This window comes from Zootermopsis nevadensis, unplaced genomic scaffold (genome assembly GCF_977971745.1).
Source record: "Zootermopsis nevadensis isolate Lab colony 2312 unplaced genomic scaffold, Znev_1.0 Znev_ptg000012l, whole genome shotgun sequence".
In the NCBI taxonomy this organism is placed as follows: Eukaryota; Metazoa; Arthropoda; class Insecta; order Blattodea; family Termopsidae; genus Zootermopsis; species Zootermopsis nevadensis.
In genome coordinates, this window is record NW_028259144.1 from 1443088 (window position 1) to 1465856 (window position 22769).

General features: G+C 36.9%; 2 protein-coding genes across 8 annotated transcripts in view; one reads left to right on the top strand and one right to left on the bottom strand.

Moving 5' to 3' along the window:
* The window catches only part of LOC110840254 (putative E3 ubiquitin-protein ligase sinah), a 516698-nt gene that overhangs the window by 9666 nt on the left and 484263 nt on the right, over positions 1-22769 (top strand). The window lies entirely within an intron of this gene.
* Positions 117-22769, bottom strand: part of disp (RND transporter family member dispatched) — a 36122-nt gene continuing 13469 nt past the window's right edge. Inside the window, exons 1-13 of one of the 4 annotated variants that reach the window (XM_022071311.2) lie at positions 21788-22120; positions 21624-21698; positions 20103-20226; positions 19355-19516; positions 18247-18408; positions 17107-17254; positions 16554-16774; positions 16200-16391; positions 15431-15572; positions 15101-15334; positions 14479-14677; positions 13258-13648; positions 117-12501 (exon numbers count right to left, since the gene is read on the bottom strand). In XM_022071311.2, the coding sequence (XP_021927003.2) occupies positions 10951-12501; positions 13258-13648; positions 14479-14677; positions 15101-15334; positions 15431-15572; positions 16200-16391; positions 16554-16774; positions 17107-17254; positions 18247-18408; positions 19355-19516; positions 20103-20226; positions 21624-21631 (3534 nt within the window). In that variant the 5' untranslated portion in view covers positions 21632-21698; positions 21788-22120 and the 3' untranslated portion in view covers positions 117-10950. Of the gene's footprint in view, positions 12502-13257; positions 13649-14478; positions 14678-15100; positions 15335-15430; positions 15573-16199; positions 16392-16553; positions 16775-17106; positions 17255-18246; positions 18409-19354; positions 19517-20102; positions 20227-21623; positions 21699-21779; positions 22121-22769 lie in introns of those variants that run through there. The other 3 variants (XM_022071307.2, XM_022071310.2, XM_022071308.2) reach the window with 3 other exon arrangements.

The window sequence follows — 22769 nt, forward strand, 5'->3', positions numbered from 1 at the left end:
AATCTGTAACAGCTTAGATTTTATTTACCAGGTGAATGAACTCCTCAAAGGAGATACTGAACCAAAGAGTGAATGTCTTGAGAGGGAAAATGAAAACTCTTTTAGACATACGGTGGTATATTGAAATGGTGGCGTTTTTATTTTATGAATGGGTGACGGGATTAATATCCAATGCATGCCGAGTTCGTTACGTGAAATTAGGAGACATTTACAATAAAGTAAACACACTTTTAAAAATGAATGTCCCAGATAAGTATATATTTGTTTGCATACATCGAGATCAGTGTCTTCTTGTATATAATTTATCTGCACACACATCTGTATAATACAGGCACAACAAGCAGAAGCACTGCTAGGTTAACAATAGATCCCACCACTAAAAATATCTTCCCTTTTACAGAAAAAAGAAAGGGTTATATGAAAGGTTGGTCGAAAATAAGAATAGTGCATCACAAAATTCTCCTGATTAAAATCCAGTTATGTCACTAACAAACAGTACTTCTCATTCAGTGACCTGATGAATTATCCAAGGTTCGTAATTCCTCTTCTTCTGAAAATAAGAAGTAATTCATGATGTGATCGGTTTTGCAATAAGAGATTTGTGTCTCCAATAAATGAGGACCAACGCCAGCAAGACATACAAAATCACAAAGTAATATCTAAAAAATATGTGCACCCCAAATGTACATTCACATTTTCATATTGTGAAGAATTTTCTTATTTAACCAAATACGTAATGGAGAGATGCAAGACAATAAAAAATGCAGAAGAGTTTTAACTTTGATTAGAAGAGAGCATGCAGAAATGTTATTTAATTGGCACTTAAATGATTCATGTAATTAATTCAAGTCTGCTGGAATATCATTCCAGTTCCTGCTCTCAGTTGAAAATTTTCACATAAACCAAAATCAGTGCGATGAACACATGAATATCACTGTGCATGGATTATTCAACTCTTTTATCAGATTTCCAAATAATCTTAGCTTCACTAATCAGATGATCAATACTTGTAACCAATCAAGAAGGTTTTATAAGCACAAAACACTACGTCAATGATATCATCATCCGACGATCCTAGCAATGCTCCTGTGGAAGTAGAAACTTTACATTGAGACATGTTGTACACAAACAGCATCCCCAATACAATAAATATACTACTTCTACATTTAAAACATGGTGACCCTTAATTTTGAATGCCATTTTTTTATATTTACTTATTATTAATATTTATGAACAATATGTAGTTTATTAAGTATGATAACATCACCAGCCCACCTATTTTCAAGGAGATAACAAAACTTGACTGCAAATAGATGTCTCATAAAAGACAATGGCTTCAAATATTATGCAAATGCTTAAATCAAATATGAATTCCCATGTTTACATTTTATTTCAAGTGACATTTATGAAACATGTAATTCACATTGGGACAATAAAAATGCATAAAGGATTTTGATGAAGAAATCCATTGAAAAGTGCTAACTTGGAAGACTGGGTGGTGGATGGAACTGGCTCAAAATCATGCATACCAAAAAACATGTTAAGGGTGTTTAAATGACAATATTACTTTCCCATTCTTTCTGAACCTACAAGAATGTGCTTGGGTGCTGTTCAACCTCCAGAGACCACAGTTTGAAACACTGCTCTGATCTCTGTGATAAATGGATACTAGCATAATTATTTTTCATCCCCCCTCCCTAAAAATATTGTAAATATTTTTCCAGTTATGTAAATAATAATAATAATGTCGTAAAATATACAGTCATCCCTCACAATAAAACTATATAATACATGTAGCACATATTAAAAACAAAATGTATTTCAGAAATAGCTGCTGCACAATGTACCTCAGGGGCAAGGTTTGTCTCGGGTACATAGAAGTAAATACCCTATAAAGTGGTGAATAGATGGAATAATAATAATAATAATTCTTATTATTACTGGTAATGAAATATAATTCATTCTGGTTTGGATACCATTTTATAATCCCAGTTCGTAAATCTTAATCAAGATACAAACTTTACATCGCACTCTCCGTAAGAGACGTAGCGTGTTGTCTGTTCGAACAGCTGGCAAATTCTGAAGTTTAATATTTACCGTCAAGCTCACACTTAGCCACATAAGTTAATAACATACTTACACACAAACAGGAACAGATGTATACTTATGTGGCACTTACTTTAAATTTTGATAATTTCTTATCACGGCGTATTTGTGAGCTGGATGACAATGCAGCGTCAACTGCCCTTCCACTCAAAAGGACAAAAATCAAATATCACCCTAATAGTATAATTCATTATGGTTCAAAAGGATCAGAATTTATTCTGTAACCCTTATAATAAGATACATATCTTTTTGTCCCATGAATAGGCAAGCTCGGGTTCAACTGCTGATAGAAATTCATTTTAATTAAGTGTTTCATGTCTCTTGAGTCTAAAATAGATCTATGGTATTGTATATAAAAAATCTAAATCTATAGTAACTTTCTTACAAAAAATGGTATCTTATGCTTGGTATTTTGCTTCTGCACAGAATATTAAAATAACAAATTTGAAAAGTCTGGGACAATGAATGTGTCACATCACGCAGCAAATATATAAAAGCTTCTGCTTGTCTCATTCATTGCCTTCTGCAGTGACCTTTCTTAGACTGAACTGATATAAATACAAAATTTCTTTTGATCATACAGTACGAAATTGAAACAGTGGTGTTGAATGCCATGTTTACCAAGTCAGGAAAATCAACTTTCTTCTGAAATTGTCATAAGAATAAAAATAAAATAGATACAACTACAATTTGTGCATATGACAACAATAAACAACACATGATCACATGAAATTATGCATCATTAGTCAGAAAACAAACAACTTTGGCTACTTTCTTACTTTATCACTTGACGTAATTCTTCGTGAGTCGAATAGGATACGTACATAGCTTAAATTTGTCTAAAAAAAAAATCTGTTCACAGCCAATGAAATACTAATGGTAATAAAAATATATTTTGTGCATGAAATAAATGAGTGCTCCTTCCCAATTTCAACTTAACAGATCCTTTTTACAGATATGCTTCATTATTACAAAACACTGAAATTTACTAAGGTCACGTTATAATACGTCACACATAAACTAAACATGGCATCTATAATGAAAGGGTCACCATACATAATTTTGTTGACTTGACAATAACACTGATGAAAGACTACATACAGATCACAAGACACTTACTCTAGTGCTCATTTGCACAATTCAAGTTTCAGTGAGATCACAAACTGACCTTATATTATAGATCTGTTCCTTCACAAAGCTATAACTACATACTTAATTGATCAAAGATTCTCATCATAATCAAAAAGTCTTGAGCATGGTCTGTTGAAAGTCAGACCAAAAAATATACACAATATAATCATAGGCCATCTTGAATGTAACAAATAATCCTACCTCCAATTTATATTTATGTTCCTACTTTTTAATACTAATTACTTTTAACAATTTTCTTAGTTTCATTTAAATACTTGTAAACAATTCATGTCGACAACATTGCGCTAACACTTCTCTTTGATGTGTTGTATCATAATATCAAATCTCCGTTAGTACTCGCGTACACGGAAAGAAGAATCTATAAAACACTCAACTTGTGAATAAAAGTATAATTCTGTGGGAAGGTGGTATATTTTACGGATATTTTTCAGAAATGCAATTTCAACCGAATGAGGAAAAACACGTACATGACAAATATGTAAACCGGCTACTATGTTCATAACAATAACATTAATATTCCAGTATATAAATTATTATTGTATGATTAATTACCAACTTTTTTACTTTTGCTCACTGTATTGGATGTTATAAATTGAGATACGGAGTCCTTGAAACACGCCTGATTACCCTAGTTACATAACTTTCATTTTGTACTACATGCCCTTATTAACAAAATGACCAAAGTGTAATTACATTAATTATATTACAGTTTTATAACAAAAGTGTTATGATTATTTGCACAACACTAAATATCTTTAAGCAACAGCAAACAAGAAGTATATTATTAGCTAGCGACATAACAGTTTTCCAAAATTTGAAACATGAATTATTCATATTACAATATGTATATATATGAGCAGTAAAACCACTGCTTACTGTTTACATTTTTATTCTCTCAAGCATGTTTCAGCCAATTTTGACCACCCTGTGTGAAGACACTTGAAACTTCCATCTTCTGGCGCATCTCAGACAGTATTTCCAAGTTGTGTCTATTTCACAGTCGGCCCCAAAAACACTAATTTGTGGTCCTTGTATTGTTTTTAACTGCATATAAAATTTTGGATGGAAGACCTCGTGGGAAGAGAGCACTTTAGACAGACATAAATGTAGATGAGAGTATAATATTAAAGTAGATCAATGAGAAGTAGGTCGTGAAGATATGAATTGGATCAGGCTCAGGATAAGGCCCAGTTATAGTGGTCTTTTGTGGTAACAGTGTTGAGTATTTTTTCCGTAAGAGCAGAACATCCCTTGGACAGCTTAATAAAGATCTACCGCTCCAGACCCTGCACCATTGAGTGCTTTGGTATTATTTTTAACCTTTTAATTACTGATAAAGAGGAAGTGCGGGCGTAATACAAAGGTGTTATTATTATATTGACAATGAAAGTTTATCTGCAAAGAAATATCTGGTGGTTTTTCTGGGTTCGGGTACCGTGCAGACTCATAGGTAGGTGCCAACATTTTGAAGAAATATTCTGTCTCCAGCAGAGTTTTGCGCACTTCCCGTACAATCAACGTAAGTGTAAAAATCTATTACACTTTGAAATCTCACAAACACTGTGTCTGCATGGTGAACATTAAATTAGTTCAAAGTACAAAACCATTTAACAAGCATCTTACCACCAAGCTGAAAGTGTTGATGTTCCTCCACTGATTCAAGTAAGTGTATACGTGCCATCATTAAACACGTTGAACATAAAATTCCAAAACAAAACAGTCAGTCCCCTGATACAAATTCTCAGCTGATGTACATTATGGAGACAATAATAAAAATCTCACTGATATTTTTGATAATATCTGAATTATGATGGTGAAAATCACTAGAACATTATATAAATAAATTTTATACTGAAATATATCCTTCCTGCTTTAGTTTTTTTTATTGTGTTGCCATAATAAGGGAAGAAACAGGTTCAAAAAGTTTAAAACTGAATTTAATTCTTTCATTCAAAGACAAAAATTCTTGTCTCATGATTGTACTTAGAATGTTTTGCTGCACATGCAAAAAAATTATATACAACATTTTACAGTTTATATCTAATTAAGATAGCAGCTGGCATGTAAATATTCTATTGTATTTAACATACATTTTGTATATTTTACATTCCCTGATGATGTCAGCAATTGGCTGAAACATGTTACAGTGGCTTCCAAATAATTTAATTTATCATAATTGGTACTAAGCTTACTTTAATATATTTTGTTTACGTAAATACAGGAGCATGTTTTAGCTATAAACATTCTGTTGAGGGTTAAGAGGAAAATCGTGCTACACTTGACATTTTTGCCATGATGTTTTCAGTAAATCATCCACGAAACAATGAAAATCAGTTGTTATTTAATTAAATGATTTGTGAAAATCATGAAGTTGTCTTCACTTTTTCAAAATAGTAATTTCAGAGTCACAAAGAAATTAATACTTAGCAGCATCATGCTCCAATTTCGAGTTGGAAAACAGGAAAATAAATGTGGGGAAGATTTACAATGTCATGAAAGTTGTCACTAACCATTAGAATAGTAAAAATAACAGTATACAAATTATCTCATTAGTAACTGACATTTCATACTGATACAGAAATCCAAATTTATATGATAATTACTATTTGGTTCATTCTCCATGAGCCAAATCTTACAGTTGCAATTGTTAATAAGGGTCACAGAAATAAATGGCTTGCTAGAATAATTCCATTTTATATTCAGATGGAATCATTTAGGGAGACTGGAAGGTTTTCAGTAAACTGCAGTATGTTAGGTGTTCTTCACACTACGATGTCCACAAAGAACACCTTATGGGCCCATCCATGCATTTTTTCCTAGGAACTAGGCAACCCTCATGGTCCAGGGTCATTGTTAGAACACATTGGTGCAACAACATAGAAAACATGTTATTGTTGGGACACTGTTGGCAGCAGTGGGTACCAAGGTCATTGTTGGCTCTTAGCAGCAATCTTGGATCACATTATTGCAACAATTAGATTTGCTACCATTGTTGCATTTATTATTCCTTTTGAGTAATAGTGATATAAATCCACAGATCCTTTGAGACGACATGCTGACATCACGGCCCATGATGTGACATGAAGAACACTTTTGGAATTTCAATATACTCCAAAGAGTGAAGTAAAGTAAAAGCTGTCCCACTATACGCCATGTAGGCGCTTGGGGGGTGTGGAGGTATAGCTCCTACTCATTCTTGACCTCGGCACTAGATGGGGGTGAGTGGTCAGCATCACGCCCCGGCCGGCTTTACCCCCGGGAAATGACCCCGGTTCCCATTGGATAGGAGGCTGGGTGGACCCCAGAGTCGGTCTGGATGCAGGGGCTACAGGAAAAATCCTCTGCCCCCGTCGGGGATCGAACCCCGGTCGCCCAGTCCGTAGCCAGTCACTATACCGACTGAGCTACGCCACGCTTTTTAATACTGTTCGATTGGCGAGAAGGTTATTAAATAATGTTATATCAACTGCTGAAGTTGCAAAGTATTATGTCACATTGCATAACCATTCAAAATGAAGCAAAAATATACATTTGGTTACATTTATGAGATCACCCAAACATGGTAAAACAGGAATCTTGGTCACCCTGCAATATCAACTGTCAGAGTTAATTTGCTATGTGAAAAAGAATTTTCATTCCTTAAATTCTAACGTAGCTGTTGGGAGTTCTTACCAGAAAGGAAATGTGGAATTTCTATATCACCATATTGTGAAGAAATATGGGTGGAGTTCCAGTATATATATGAATGTGAATGGTCACATTCATGGTCCAACTGCTTCTCTTATGATACGCACTAGATAGGAGGTTGGGTGAGTTACACAAAGCCAGTCTGGTTGTGGTGGAAAAGAAGCAGTTCCCATCTAGTCTTGTTTATTATTCTTGAGCACATGAAATATAAACCCTGTAAATAGAACTAACAAGTTATAATTTAAGGTTAAGAAAGTGCGCAAAGTGTTAACTTATATAGTATATATAAAATTACAGAACTGGCAAAATGAAAGTTGCACTATTCCTCTTAAACCTTTTGTATATATCATAAATGGCAAAATTATTAGTCCAGACAGGACAGTTGTATATGATTAAAAAAAAAACTGGAGCAGTAACTTTTCTGCAATCCTTAGTTACAATTATCATCACAGTTTAATACCACAGACACAGAGTGGTTGTGTGGCTTACCTATCAGCTCTGTAAAATGGGCAAACTAACTAAATAACTCCACGAAGCAAAGTCCTTCTTAAGAAGGTGACAACCATTCAGCTGGTTAAAAAATTCACTGCCTTTTATGGAACTGGAAGGTTCAATGCCATGTTCACAGGAGCCCACCACTGGACCCAATCCTGAGCCAAAGTTAGTAAATTAAGATACAGTATTTTATTTTACTCCCCTAAAGATGAGGCACCAACTATGAGTCTTCAAATGTTTAATGTAAACAATGAAGGCTTTGAGCACCAATATCTTGTTAACTAATTTACAGCTCTAAAGTAAATGGTACATGGCATTATTTCTAACATTTCTTAAACTCTGACATTTATCTCCCATTTCAAAAATGTTTTACAACATATATAATTCAAAATGGAAACAACTGACAATATTTTCAATGAAATCATTGAAATAAATATAATTCAGATGAAAGTTAGAGCCTACTAATGTACAGTTCTGATCGCAATGGGTCTTGCAGAACTGGATCTTACACTATTATCGCTACAGTGACCTCAGCAGATTTCTGTTTAAGGAATTTTGCACATTTGCACATCGTGTATTATAGGAACGCACAAGGTTAAAGGGCACCCTGCTTAAAACAATTTCTCCTGCACTAAAAGCATGCTACACACTGCTAATGCCCATCAGTGTTTCAGCAATAAAATTATGCCATCAAATACTAAATTTCTGTACTTCCTCAATCACAAAAAAGTATTAAGCGGATTTCTTAAAATATAATTTTTATGGGATTATTAATTTTGTTAGAGAATCTCTTCATACAGGGTTGTATATGTCCCTGAAAATCCAGCAGTCATAGGGCTAATTCTGTAGAGTCTAGTATCAATTAGGAGTGAATGTGGAACAAACGACGCGCAATACCACAAGGACCACAATCAGCTGGTCCCTCGAAATTTCATGTCTTTGAAGTATTCTGGTGTGTACTGACATGTTGCTTTTGTCAGTCGAGATATACTTCTTTTTTGCAAACTTTTTCATTGTAAATATATTTACATTACAAACAAGAAATGTAGTTATTAATTCAGAGATTGTGATTTTAAAAAATGATCACTCATAAGTCATTCAAAGATGAAATTTCAAATGTAAATGGACAGTGTAGGAATACAAATGTTTTAAATATATTGAGAATAACTTAAAAGTAAGTTCACCAGCCTCAAGCCTTGAAAATTAAGATGCAGACCTAACTGGAAAGTTGAAAGCATTAAAATTTAATGCATGTACAATTCAGTCATATGTGGAAAGAAAGCAGTATGCCCACTTTCTGTAAAATGAATTCTGTATGTCAGGTCTTCATTTTGAGACCAGTCAAATTCAGTGAGGATTTCTTCCCTCCTTGGCAAAGTCAAAACTTTGTGAATCTGTGGATTATTAGGACCCCGACAATTTACACAGTTCACTTATATAAGTTCCAGACTAAAACTGAAGGCGTTATATGAAATAATTCAGTGTAATGATACTGTTATTTGGAACATTTATTCTTGTCACTGTTCAGAATTAGGTAAACATAATGAAAATAGTGCAGTTGGATTTATTTTGTTTATCCTCTTACTGACAACAGAAGATCGACTTCATACTCAGTTAAGCCATTTACAGTTAAAAGCACAAATGTTCATCCACTTAAAGATGAATTGACCACTGTCTAAGAGGTGCTTACTGCCTCCATTACCAGGGTGATTAGTAGTAAGTACCTTTGTAACATCAGTCAATGAGATTTCAAGGCAAGTCTTCAAATGGTTATTTTTCAGTCTGTCGTAAATTCCATTCTGACGATGGCTTTTTTTCTGAGCTCTTGTTGTTTTGAAAAAAAACACAGTTTTTAGAAATATAATTTTTCAGAATTCTTATATTTTTGCATCCATATCTTTCTGTATCTCATGGCAGTGAACATGTAAAGTATTAACTTATAACATTTGAGGGTTTCACAGTGGTGGAAGTGTGGATTTTGGTCTTCCAAGTTCTAAAAAATGACATACTCTGAAGATGGAGGTGATAAATTGCTCCAAAATCTTGGTAACCACCTACAAGACTACATATTGTCATTACCCATATGACTACAATCCACAAAGTATTAACTTGATCCAACAGCTATTTTATGCTGTTCATACATAACATTTATAAAACATAATTTTTCTCCACAAAGAAGTAAATAGTAACAACTGTTGCTCTTGTGTGCATTTGTGCTCTTAAAATGGGTAGAGGCTTAATATTTCTGTCTTGTCTTATTGTTTCTTTCAAAAAGTTACTAATTTTCATTAAATTAAATTTTGTTTTGAATTGGTGAACTAACTGTTATGGATATAGCACCAGCCCTATTGCTGATATGAAAGTTTGTGATCTTAGATGAGTGTGGTATTTTTCAAAGCAGCTATTAAGGTGCAAACCTGATTTCTATTTGATATTTCACTGAGTATCATAATATAAAATATAATGAAATATTTTAACATAATTCTTATTCAGTGGAATGCATCTTGTTACCCTGCATAATGGCTAGTTTTAAAATAACTCCAGAAAACTTAATTGAAATAAATAAATATTGGCATCTGTCCATTTGGTTTATAGTTACAAGAATTAACAAATGTAAAAGATAAAAGATAGATGCCTCTGTATCTAAGCATCTTGATCAAATACAGAAATCATGGAGCTATGACTCCATGCAGTTCACATTTCAGCACTAAATGGAACTGTGCCCTCTTTGGAAAGGATGCTGCCCCCCCCCACTCAAAGTGGCAGAACTATTACAATAATACATAACTTACAGAGCCAAATTTGCTCAGTTCAAATAAATATATACAAGCTTTAATTCAACTAGTTTTTCCAGGTATATATGAATGAGGTTATTCATTGAATCACCAAAAGCTGTTTCATTGTCATCATCTAATTCATCACTAATATTTATACACAGTAGCAACTGATGTAAAAAACTTGCACTAAAAACCTTGCAAATTTGTAATAATTCATTAAAAATATAACAGCACTATTCAGAGTGTACAAATGTGGAGTATATAAACTCAATTTGAGTTCTAATTCTACTTCAAAAACAGACAGATGGAACATAATTTTGTAAATGTCCGAGTTAAAAATTCCACCACTGAAACAAGTCAGGCAAAACATTCCACACTATTCCTGACCACAGCAAACACTGACATTCCTGTCAGCGTTCGGAGACAAGCGGAAGGGAGAGACTCGACTGTCTCCTTTTGTTATCTCTATACTGGCCATGTTACAAAACAAACACTTTCAGTAGTACGTTCGTACATACTTCAGGTTACGTAAAAAATCTTCCCTCTTGTGATTAATGTAAGATAGTAACAGCTACATCTGGGGGTGGGGAACTGCAGATAATGTTGATTATTTTTCAATAATGAATGATCAATATGATAGAAAAGTCTAGCCATACTAACACAATGACAAAATATTACTTTCCAATTTTGTCCTAATACATACAGTACAAAATAAACTGAGATTGTGTGAATGCTAATGCTTCATGAGGGGCTCTTCTGTTGCATCCACTATACTGGGGCGTAAATCTACGTCTCCATCATCCACCAAGACAATTGTTGTAGCGCTTGCTGCAGAAGGTGATTGGTCAACAGGTAAAGAAACTTTACGAGTAGCAATACAATGTGCAAGCGGTACAGAAGCTGAGGATGGTAAATTTGTCGAGAGACTGCCAGACCGACGGAGCCTTCGACTAAAGCTGCTCTTATGTCTTCCACTTAAGGCTTCTAGTTCGTGACTCTCACTTGCACTTGGATGTAAAGCACAGACTGTACTAGATGTAGACAATGTTGACTCAGAGAGGACATTGGTATAAACTGTCTTGTCAGCATGATAAACACCACTTGAATCTTCATTGCTTCCATTTCGTTTACCGCAGCAATTTTGGTTGAGGCGTGGATATGAAAATTGTCCAAATCCATGCTGTGGTCCTCCAACTCGAAGCAGAGATCCTAGGAAAAAGGTGGAGTATATCCAGCTGACAGCCATCACAGTAATCAAGAAGACTCCAATCTGGATGTAAGCAAGCACTGCAGATGGAAGCATGAACGCACCAGCTGCAGCTGTTGTCAGGGCTGCCATGGCAGTCGGACCTCCCATACGGGAGACGGCATATGTCACGGACGATTCCCTGTCCTCACCATCTGGACACATCCGATAGTGAACTCCATAGTGTAGACTGAAGTCAACAGCTAGACCAATGGCTACTGACACAGCAATGGATTCAAGGACATTTAATTTCCATCCAAGTAATACAAGTACCGCAACTGTCACAAAGATGATGCACGATATTGTGATGATGGCATATATGCTAATGAGGATATTCAGTGTGACAAGTAGCAATACAACAAGAGCAATGCCCATAGAAACACCAATGGCTATAAGAGTACCTCGTGACAATGTGAGCTGCAGGTCATAGAATTCAAGGTCACTTACAAACCAGCCATTTCTCATGCCAGGCGGGGCTTCTGAAAGTTCTTTACGTGCCCACAACTCAACTTGTTGGAAAAAGTTATCCATGTCTGAAAATGAAAGTGAGAAAGAGTGATTGCTATCGTATTCAACAACAAGTGCACGAATTTTAGGATGTTCATCTCGAGAGAATTTAAGTCCAGCTGTACCCGGTATTAAATATGAAGGGGTTTCATACAGGTGCCCTATGGCTTGCACTATGCACATCTCAAAGACCTGGCGCTCATAAGGGAATGTTGAGTTCTCACAGCAAGGAGTCCTGTCAATATGATCAACAGGATCTTTGCATCTTCGCTGCATCCATGATTTGAAGGATGTGATGAAGCAGTTTGGTAACAGAGGGCCCAGCATTGGCTGATAGAAACTTTGCATTCTGAGATGATGACAGAAACGTAGCAGCCATCGTTGGGATTCTGGAGCTGCCACGTCAAATGTATCATCATATATTAGGGTTCCGCGTGCTCCAGGATCTAAGTAGTCGCCATTATCAACTGGCATGATGCCCCAAACAAATCTAAGTGGCAACTTGGCATTCATACTGTCTTCACTGTCACCCTGAAAGCAAGAAACAAGTAAATTAATCAGTGATAGGTTTCTAATTTATACTCAACTTTATTCACTATAATGAAAGAATGTGCACATACAATTGAAGAAAATAATGGGGATTCCATAGCTAAGTAATTTAAATAATTAATCTAACCCTCTGGCACAGTATAGTGATCTGAAAATTCAACACTACTTTTAACAAATTCAGAATGAGTCCAATACAATGCAAATTACTAAATTTTATTAAGGTCTATTTTAAAATTATCTTCCCAACTGTATCTCACTCTTGAAATTGTTGTTTCCCAAATAACCTTCCCTACAAAAATCTACACATGATTCTTGTTTCTTACGGACAAACATTCATGGATGGGCACAAAATGTGTCCTTCACTCAAGCTACAGTATATATATGGGGGTCCGCAGTGGCCTCGCGGTCTGAGGCGTGGGTCTTGTGCCGCTTGGTCGCTGGGACCATAGGTTTGAATCCCACTCAAGCCATGGATGTTGTCCGCGTCTTTCTGTGTTTGTGCTGTCCTGTGTACAGGTGCAGGCCTTGTGATGGGCCAATCCCTCGTCTAAGGAGTCCTACCAAATGTCTATAGATCAAGCCAACATAAAGTTGGGACCCGCAGTGCTCAGGCACTTGAAGATCGGGTCGTTCCCAGTATGATAAAATTAAATAAAATAAAAAACAACAACAGAAGATTGAATTTAAGAAGACCTCTAAAGAATTGGAATGATTGGAAGAAGAAAAGAAAGACATTACCTTCTTAAGCCGTTCAAACCAAAAGCTGTCCCTGTAGACTACATCATAAAGCTCAAAAGGATGCTGACTATCAAATAGCTGGAAGTTCTTGGAATCTGGCAGCCTGAGGCGTGGATAGTAGAACACGATTCCTACGCTTGCAAGTGCCAAACCACCAAGGAGACACAGCCATAAATAAGGAAGTCTGATGACAGCAAACACAAGAATCTTGTCCAGCAGTGCACGGGCCCGGTCGGCAACTACGCGGGCAGGCCGCAACTTGCTATCCAATGCAACCCACTGAGTTGGTGCCACTGGTGGGCAACTCCACCGTTCAGACACTACTACAGCTGCCGGCAGCCATGTCACCATCAGTGCAAAGTTTGCAAGAGTAGCAGTACCAGCAAACACACTGGAAGGAGACATATTTAGATGTCTTAACTGGTTCTGACAAATTCCTGGACCATTTAATAGTATTAAATTATTTTATATACTGCAGAAAAAATCTGTGTGTGTGTTAATAACAATGGAATCCTGAAATACCTTAATTTTACAGATTTTGTGAATTCTGATTGCAACATTCATATTCTTATAGACATCTTTTGAATGAGTGGTCATACACTCCCCATAGTTGCTCCCATCTGCTCACAATTTCAATTTTCCTACAGACTTCTGTAAATAGATGGTTTTAACTAAAGATGCTACATGATGAAGGAACAGAGGAAAACCATGTAATACTCATGATAGATTCCTCAAAGTTTTATTACCCCAATTTTATATTTCATATTCTGTTTACCTTAATGTTGTTTCTGTTTTATACAGATCAATGTTCACATTTCCATGACCATGGGATAAATTTTCACATTATTTTCTCATCATTCCGAGTGGCCAACTTCATAATTTTTCCAGCAACATTTTGTAAGCATTTCCTATTTCCTCTAACCACGCTACATGTCCAGTTCAGTTCAACCCTGATTTGATTGCTATATTCTATAAACAATACCACTTTAAAGCCCAGAGTTAATTATATGTACTGCCCATTGTAACAATCGGTAACCCTGCGTTTTGTATTAATGGGTTCGACATGATTCTCGAAACAATGATTATTTCCTAAAATAGCATTAACCAACTGATCTTAGTAATGGTGAAGTTTTGAGCTATTATGAGGTATGGATTGACTACTTAAATATTATAGATAAGCTTTAGCATCAAAAGGTTAAAATAAAATTTCATAAGACTAACCTGAAGCAACAAATGGCAGTCACAGAGCTGATGTAGGACGCATAGAATGCTGCTGCAGTCGTGAGTGAAGTGACAAACATGGACAGTGTCGCATGTCTTAGAGTGTCATGTACCAGCTTCACCAAAGTTCCATTATTCTTCTCAGCTTTAGAACACTGCCACACCTTGCAAAAGATGAAGGCATCGTCTGCTCCAATGCCTGTAACAAACAAGAAATTTGCACATCCGTTTGTGACGCTTTGTCTGAACATGCTACGTTTTCATAGTGTGGGGTTGTTATCCTATCCACTCAGCCCCCAAGCCAAAAAAACCATCTCTTGTCAGCATTCCATTAATGCTTATTGAATATGTTTGCTGCCACCCTCAATTTTGGGGCTGTCTCCTCCATCCACAACCTGAGGATGTGTGATGCTGTGGTGACAAGGGACCCACTTACCACAAATTTGAATTACCAACATTTCAAAATTGAAATACTGTATTACAGTGCTGCAAATACTAGATTAAATTCAATATATTTACCTTCAACTGGAGCTGGGTGCCAGTGCGGAGACTGCTAAATGTAGCCCAGACAGATACAAAAAATCTACTACCAGCAAGCGTACTGCATATGATTGTCACTTACCGACTGCTACAATGGATGCCAGGAGATTCATAAAGGGAAAGAAATTCAGCTCGAACACAAGAGTGTACATGAAGTACGAGATCCCCAGTGAGAAGGCGATTGCGATGACTGTCATGATGGTGACAAACAGAGAACCGGTGTACAGCCACATGCAGACAACCACAAACATGCCTCCAACTCCAATCATCCAAGTGTCTCGCACCAAATACTCATCAAACAACGTGTTCTTCAGTCCTGTGTAAAAAAATATTATTAGCATATAGATATTTTATTATATCCTTGACTCAGTTTAAAGAGCATTTGACTGTAGAGTTTTGAGCAGTAACATACCAAACTCCATGGCAACCACCTCAACATTCCCATGGCGCAGGGAGCGCAGATCAAGTGTGTGGTAGTACTCTAGAATTGCAGAGCTGCATGCAATTGGTAGGATGAGCATGGTGTTTACCAGACTGTTGTTCTGACTGCTTCCCTAAAGAGATGAAACACGTGTACTCTATTTCATTACATGAATAACAGTTGGCCACAGAAAGAGGAATGTCTAAGCCAGTGGTCCCCAACGCGGTGCCCGCCAAGGCTTTTTTTGTGTGCCTGCGTTGTTACTGAAAAGGGTTATACTGAATAATGAAGGTCGTTCAACCATGAAAATTATAAAATCAAAGCACAGATCTCGACTTACTGACGCCCATCTTGACGATTGTTTGCAAGCAGCAACATCATCCTACACTCCCAAATTTGAAAAACTGGCCGATGAAATGCAGTGCCAAACATCACACTAACTTCCCACTTGAGTAATAATAACTGTACTTATAAAACTACGTATTTTTGATTGCATGGTTTCTTGTATCATTAAACGTCGTGTTATCTTGTATATTATTTGGTGTCCATATCTTATTTGTCCCAAGAAAAGAAAATTTGGCTTTGTTAATTGGTTGGTGCCCGCCACGATCTCATAAACTCTCAAATGTACCCGTAGGCACAAAAAGGTTGGGGACCACTGGTCTAAGCTATAAGTGACCTAGGAACTTGACTGACACTGATTTAAATGTATAACTGGTGCAGGTCCAAATGTTACCTTAACCAATTTCAAGATACTAACATTTGGAGGCAGAAAGTTGATATCAACTAGATAGTAGAGTATGTTGTAAACTGCATTATGTAGGCTGCACTGTTTTGGCACCTGCTGGCAGAACCAATAGTCATTCTCTTGGCAATCTGGCGTCAGTTTTAGATTGTGGTAAAAGGGCGAACACATTTTCAGCAGTGCCTTTGTAGCAGTCACATCTTCACTCTGTCAAAAATAATAATACAGTAGAAACAATGAGTTCTCCTTGCGCTTTCCACCTCGTTTCACTCTCTAGTACCACCATTCTGGGCACCTACTTACAAACCACACTGTTACAATGAGCCACCAAGTATACGTGTCCTGAGGCCATGAATGCCCCACACTTACAGTGACTCCAAAGCAGGATGTCCGGTTATGCAAGAGCGCGACGTAGTTTCCGAGAGACCAACTGCGGCAGCACTTTCCTTGTGAGATGTATTGACAGATACTGTGGAATTGCTTGCTTGCCATCAGTTGGGCCTCAACATGGCACATAGAGAGTATGGAATTCAGTGTGAACAAGTCTCCGCCGTCGGTGGCACGAAAGACAACTCGCGAGTAGTCAGCACCTGTGAGACGACAAGTGACAAGGATTAACACAGTTAGCCTGAGAATCACCCACCCACTCACTTGTGCAGGAACGCACGTAGGTCTTCGTGTAAAACGCTCTTTCTTGTTGTCAGATTTTAACCAAAACTGGAATTTGTTTACATATTTTAGTAAAGTTGGAATGGACGAAGAGACAGGACTTCCCCTTTATGCAGTCATTTCACGATAAAACAGGATAAAAGAGAAATGTGAAAAGTTGAGTAATGAGTGAAATATTTTGCAGTAATTACATGTGTATAGTGCCAAAGGGCACGACTGAAAGAAAGAAATTTAAGCTAAACATTCATCTCACTTGGTGATGAGCAGAAGAAACCATCATTTGAGAGATGTTCATGGCCATAATGATGATCCAAGTGGTCCACTCCAGAAGCCTCAAATTCCCCAAGCCGTCGTAGTGCATCTGCATCAGCATTAGTGTTGTTCTTTGACCCTTGAAATACCTGTAAGACAGAGGTTAGCCTTTTTACGTGGGAGGATTTTAGAGTAATGAAAATATGAACTGCAGCCTTCTGGGTAACGATGCAGCGTAATACATAGATGGTTATGTACATGAAGATAACTTCAGAGGTGCTTACTGTGCAATCAACTAGTTGATTTGTATATGACCACATTGTGCAACATTCCAGAAGACAGCCATCTTTATTGAAAATTGTAGTTGGAATACATGAACGGAAAATACCATTTCAGAGATCTAGGCATAGATGGGAGGAGGATATTATTTAAAGTGATCTCAAAGAAATAGGATACGAGAGTGTGGATTGGATTGAACTAGTTCAGGACAGAGTCCAGTGGTGGGCTCTAGGGAATGTGGTAATGAATGATCAGATTCTAAAAAAGGTATTATATTTCTAAAACTGAGGGACTAAGAGCTTCTAATACGAAAGCAACTTCCACGAAATTAGTTATTTAGATGTTAATGAGATCTGTGTTTTATGTCATGTACTGACTTTTTATGGGATGAGCCATTTTTTAGAAAATTAATAATATTTTATTTTAATTTCATGTAAGGTTTGCGTTATACTGAATCTATAAAAACCAAAATTATATTCCCCTTCCAACTTATAATGTTAATTTGATCCAACAACATAAAGTTATATCTAAATCTGTTTAGTAGTTTCAGAGATAAAAGATACATTACTTCATTGCATGTTGTGCACGCAATGCACAAACGTCATGTAAAATAATTAATTCGTGATTATGTCTCGGTGCTGTAACTGTTGCATTTATTGAGTAAAAGTGCTGTTTCAGAACTTTAGATTCAGTTAATGAAGTTTCTGATTTTGTGTTTGATTTGTTTAAGTTAATTTTCTTTTAATTAGAATGAGGGCAAATGAGTCAACTTTTAACCCATCAATTATTAATCAATCTACAAAACTGGATCATTTTAATCACTGAATTTCAATACACAGAGGTTTTATTACTTAGTACTCGCCTCTGAAGTATTCAAAGAGAACTTCCAAGTTACAATATTGTTCTTTCCACCTGGAATGCTGTTCACCTCAATCCCAACTGGGCTCATTGCTTCTGGCAGCTCATTATCTTGTGTTTTCATTTTGTGGGTAAAAGTCGTGCGTTTATCCTCTATTTTATAGTGCTATAACAGAAAAGTTCAGTGCTAATTTTGATTATATCCTTTATATCATTTACCCACTCCTTCAAACTGACTCAAAATGCTAAACACTGTTTTTATAAGCAATAACTGATTGTTTATAAACTCTCAGGTTTTTAAAAAGCTGTGCAAGCAGTTAATTTTGTAGAATAACTGACCACTAAATTGTACAAGCTATTAACTTACACCAGTGGCCCCCAACGCGGTGCCCGCGGGCACCATGGCGCCTGCCAAGGCTTTTTTTGGGTACTCGCTTTGTTACAGAAAGAGGTTATACTGAATAATGAAGGTCGTTCAACCACGAACATTATAAAATCAAAGCGCAGATCTCGACTTACTGACGCCCATCTTGACGATCGTTTGCAAGCAGCAACATCATCCTACACTCCCAAATTTAAAAACTGGCCAATGAAATGCAGTGCCAAACATTACACTAACTTCCCACTTGAGTAATAATAACTGTACTTATAAAACTACGTATTTCTGATTTCATGGTTTCTTGTATCATTAAACGTCGTGTTGTCTTGTGTATTATTTGGTGTCCATATCTTATTTGTCCAGAGAAAAGAAAATTTGGCTTTGTTAATTGGTTGGTGCCCGCCACGATCTCATAAACTCTCAAATGTGCCCGTAGGCACAAAAAGGTTGGGGACCACTGACTTACACATTTAATGCATGCCTCTCTATACATGAAAGCATTCAAGAAGCAAACAAAAATGTACTTTCTGTTCTTCAATGAAGACAGCATTTAAAAATAAGAAGAGACTTGACTGCTCGCCTATATTCATTTATATTATCTGAATTAAAAAAAAAAAGTGGGCATTAGGATGACACCCGGAGACACGACATTCACATCAAGTTTCACAGAACTGTTCCAAAATTGTGATATATAAACAGAAAAACTGTAAGAAATGTTAATAATTCTGCATACCTTTGATATAGCATTCTGTGATGTGTTATACTGAGGTACTTTAATATGTGTGGGGATCTTCCTGGGGTCAACGGTGAGTTTACCAGAGGGGTCTGTTGCATCCAGAAGGTTACTCCAGGCTGTCAATCTCTGTGCCAATATGGTGCCCCTTGACTCAAAGCCCTGCACAACAAAATTTCACCTTATCAGTTTTCAGTTTCAAGATCCTACCCCAACTCATAGTGACCTAAATTAAAAAATTAATTAATAAGTGTGTTCGAATACATACACAAATTATATACTTTATATAAAAAAAATAAATTGACTTTTTAACAGTATACTAATATTTTCAGTATTATATGGTAAAGAAATAAATGGCAAACAATTTACGTTTGTTCAATGAATCATTAAAGGTAGCAGCACGAACTACATCTAGTGACAGAACACAAATGAAGATAAAACTTGGATACATGAATGAATGTGCTAATATTATCCTCCAATCTCCTTCTAGATTTTCCAGGAGGCTTCTTTACAAGATTTTACCCACCAGATTTCTATATACATCTCAATTTCTTTATTAGCATGCTATCCAGCAGCAGTAAATGGATGGAGTTGTCTCAGGAACATGTCTGGTGGCAGGCTTTGGTGTTGTCGGTTTCGGACCTGTGGGTCTGCCTCCAGGGAGTTTTTCAATATCCATTGCTGCATTCTCGCATCCTGTTCAAATTTACGGTTCACAACAGCTGAAAGCTAGCCACGGCGTACTTACCATCTGAGGGTCAGAAAAGTCGGGTGGCTTCTTCGTGGTTAGGGGGATGATCAGGCAGGTTCCAGCTAACACTGCGACCGCCATGAGGATCATGTATGGGTGATGTACCACAATACGGGCAAACCTACGACAAATAACATTAGTTTTCACAAACAACACATTTTATATTTGAGATTTGATGTTTTCATGCAGTAAAGATGTTGATTGCGATGCCACGTGATCTTACAGGTTGTTAGTGATACTTTCGAAGAATGAATCATCTCCATCTTCAGAACAATGTGAGACAAGGATGGCCAATGATCTATGTAAATGTTTAACTTCACACTGAAGGCTAGTGTGATACGTTCGTCCAAAATGTTGGTAACCACCTTCAGGACCACGTGGCATCACACACTAGAAAACAATGACTGACACATATTCTGTTACATATCATCATCATAGCGAAATCTGCAGCTTTATTGTTAAACAAGATTTTTTAATAGTGTATGTGACTGTGAGCATGAAGACATTTTAGTTATACTCCATTTCATAACAGTTCATTTGAGGAGGCATCTTGATGCCCATTTTCATTTTTAAAGGCCGTATTAGTTGCTTATCTGTTTTGGATACCGACTAGGCCAATCAGAGACTACTCTAATTTTACTGCACAGTGTAATGTCAAGTCCAGTGCCTCAGACATGTGTGTTCCTGCTTCTGTTTGTTCTCTTTTCTTATGTCTCCTTTTTGATTTCTACTTTATTTTATCGTGTTTTCATTTTAATGCTTGTCTGTAATTTGCTTTTCAGCTGTTGTCACATGTTGTAATATAATTTCCTAATATAGCACAATGAATGCCATGGTTGAGTAGTTAGCACTCCTGCTTCATGTTCACGAGGTCCATGGTACAAATTCTGGCTTGGAAACCAGCTATCATGACTAAGGATTTTAGTGGTTTTACTCAGTCCCTCCAGCAAATTCTGGCATAGTACCTTGAATTAGGCCACCTTCTATATATTTTCCAATTCTCTATTCATTAATTGTCCAGTTATTCAACAATATATAGTCAGATACTGATATCATTAAATAAGACAGTAAATACACATTAATTTTTATTATTTTATTCAATTTTTTAATATAATTATTTATTTATTGCTTTTTGATACAACTCTTAATATGATTACTTTCTGCACGGTTCTTCTGGAAATTCCTAGTAACATTTCTAAAATATACAATTGTATTGTTCTCATATGTTTTAATTCGTTTAAAACAAAATTATGTAATATTTTTAAACCGCGACAGTTTTAATTCGAATTCTGGAGGAGGGGGTAAATAAAACGGGGGGGGGGGAGTTAACTGGCTGCGGAACCGTACGATTCTGTTCTTCTTCTTCTTCTTCGATGTTCCGGTTTTGTCGATTAATATTTGTGATGATGATGATGATGATGTTCCCGTTGATGGCCATTATACTGCGGGAAGTGGAGGGGTAACTGCACAAGCAATACGTTTTCAATGTGCCGGCCGGTCGGTTGGCAGTGTACTTACCAGTTCATGGTGTTTGTATTGGAAGAGTTGATGAGGTCCAAGGAGCCGTGGAGTCCGGGATTCCCGACATCACACCTGAGCGAAACAAAAGACGGTTATTTGCGAATCACAGTCACTTAATCGGGATTCGAACCCCAAAAAGAAAAAAAAAGGTACCAACGCACGCTTCCCCATGTTCAAGCGACAGCTAGCGCTCCTGGTGCCAAGATTGAAAACGTAAGTCCAGGCGCCGACAGACGGTAATAAGACAGAAATGCAAGCTGGCCAATTGTCGCACATAAATCGCTTGTGGTACTTGAAAATAAAGTGCCAGGATGCTGTGAGGAAGTTCCATTTGACTTTCTTCCACAAGAAAAGTGTCGTATATTCTGGCGGTGAGGCCTCAAACCTCGCTTGCCCTTCTTTACGTTTCACAATATTCATCTTAACCCCCAAACCACCCGCTTTAACAGTAAAGAAAATGCAAAATGTGTTTCGTATGATTCTCGTGTTTTAGCCATTATTTCCTTAACAGCATTTACCAGTTGATCTTTGTAATGGTGAAGAGTTGTGTTTTCTTTGCGGTACGGGCTGGATTTTTCAATATTATTTAGACGAGTTTTGGCTTTGAGGGGCTAAAGGATCGGCAATCAAAATGACACCAGGGCGCCGCCCTGGACTGACCTGTTTCGACTACGGCCCTGGATACCGAATTCGGTTTCTGGGTGGTGGATGGAAGGCAGACATTTTGTTTAATTGTTAGTTGATTAGTCAGTAAAGAAACTCACTGTGGAATGAACATTACGATCCTGTTCCCGGATGGGGCATGATTTTCTCTTCTCACTTCTTCCGAAATGACTTTGGAGCCCCAAAAAAAGAATTATTTTCGATGCTCTAAAACTTCAGATTCGCCTGCCTCGTGATGATAAGAGGTCGTGCAACAGTCTGACTCCCTGTCAAAGGAGTCGTAGTTTCTCTGAATGTGGTTCTGAAGTACTGAAGGTCAATGCTGAGATCCTTCGTCCTTAACTCTAAAAATTCTCTCGTAGTTCAAGTACTGACTCTAGGGCGACCGTGGAACATGTCCTGGACATTTCTACTCTCCTGAAGAGCCTCTAGGAGCCAGGAAGGGGGAGTCGCATGAAGTTCCCGATGGACTGTAACGGA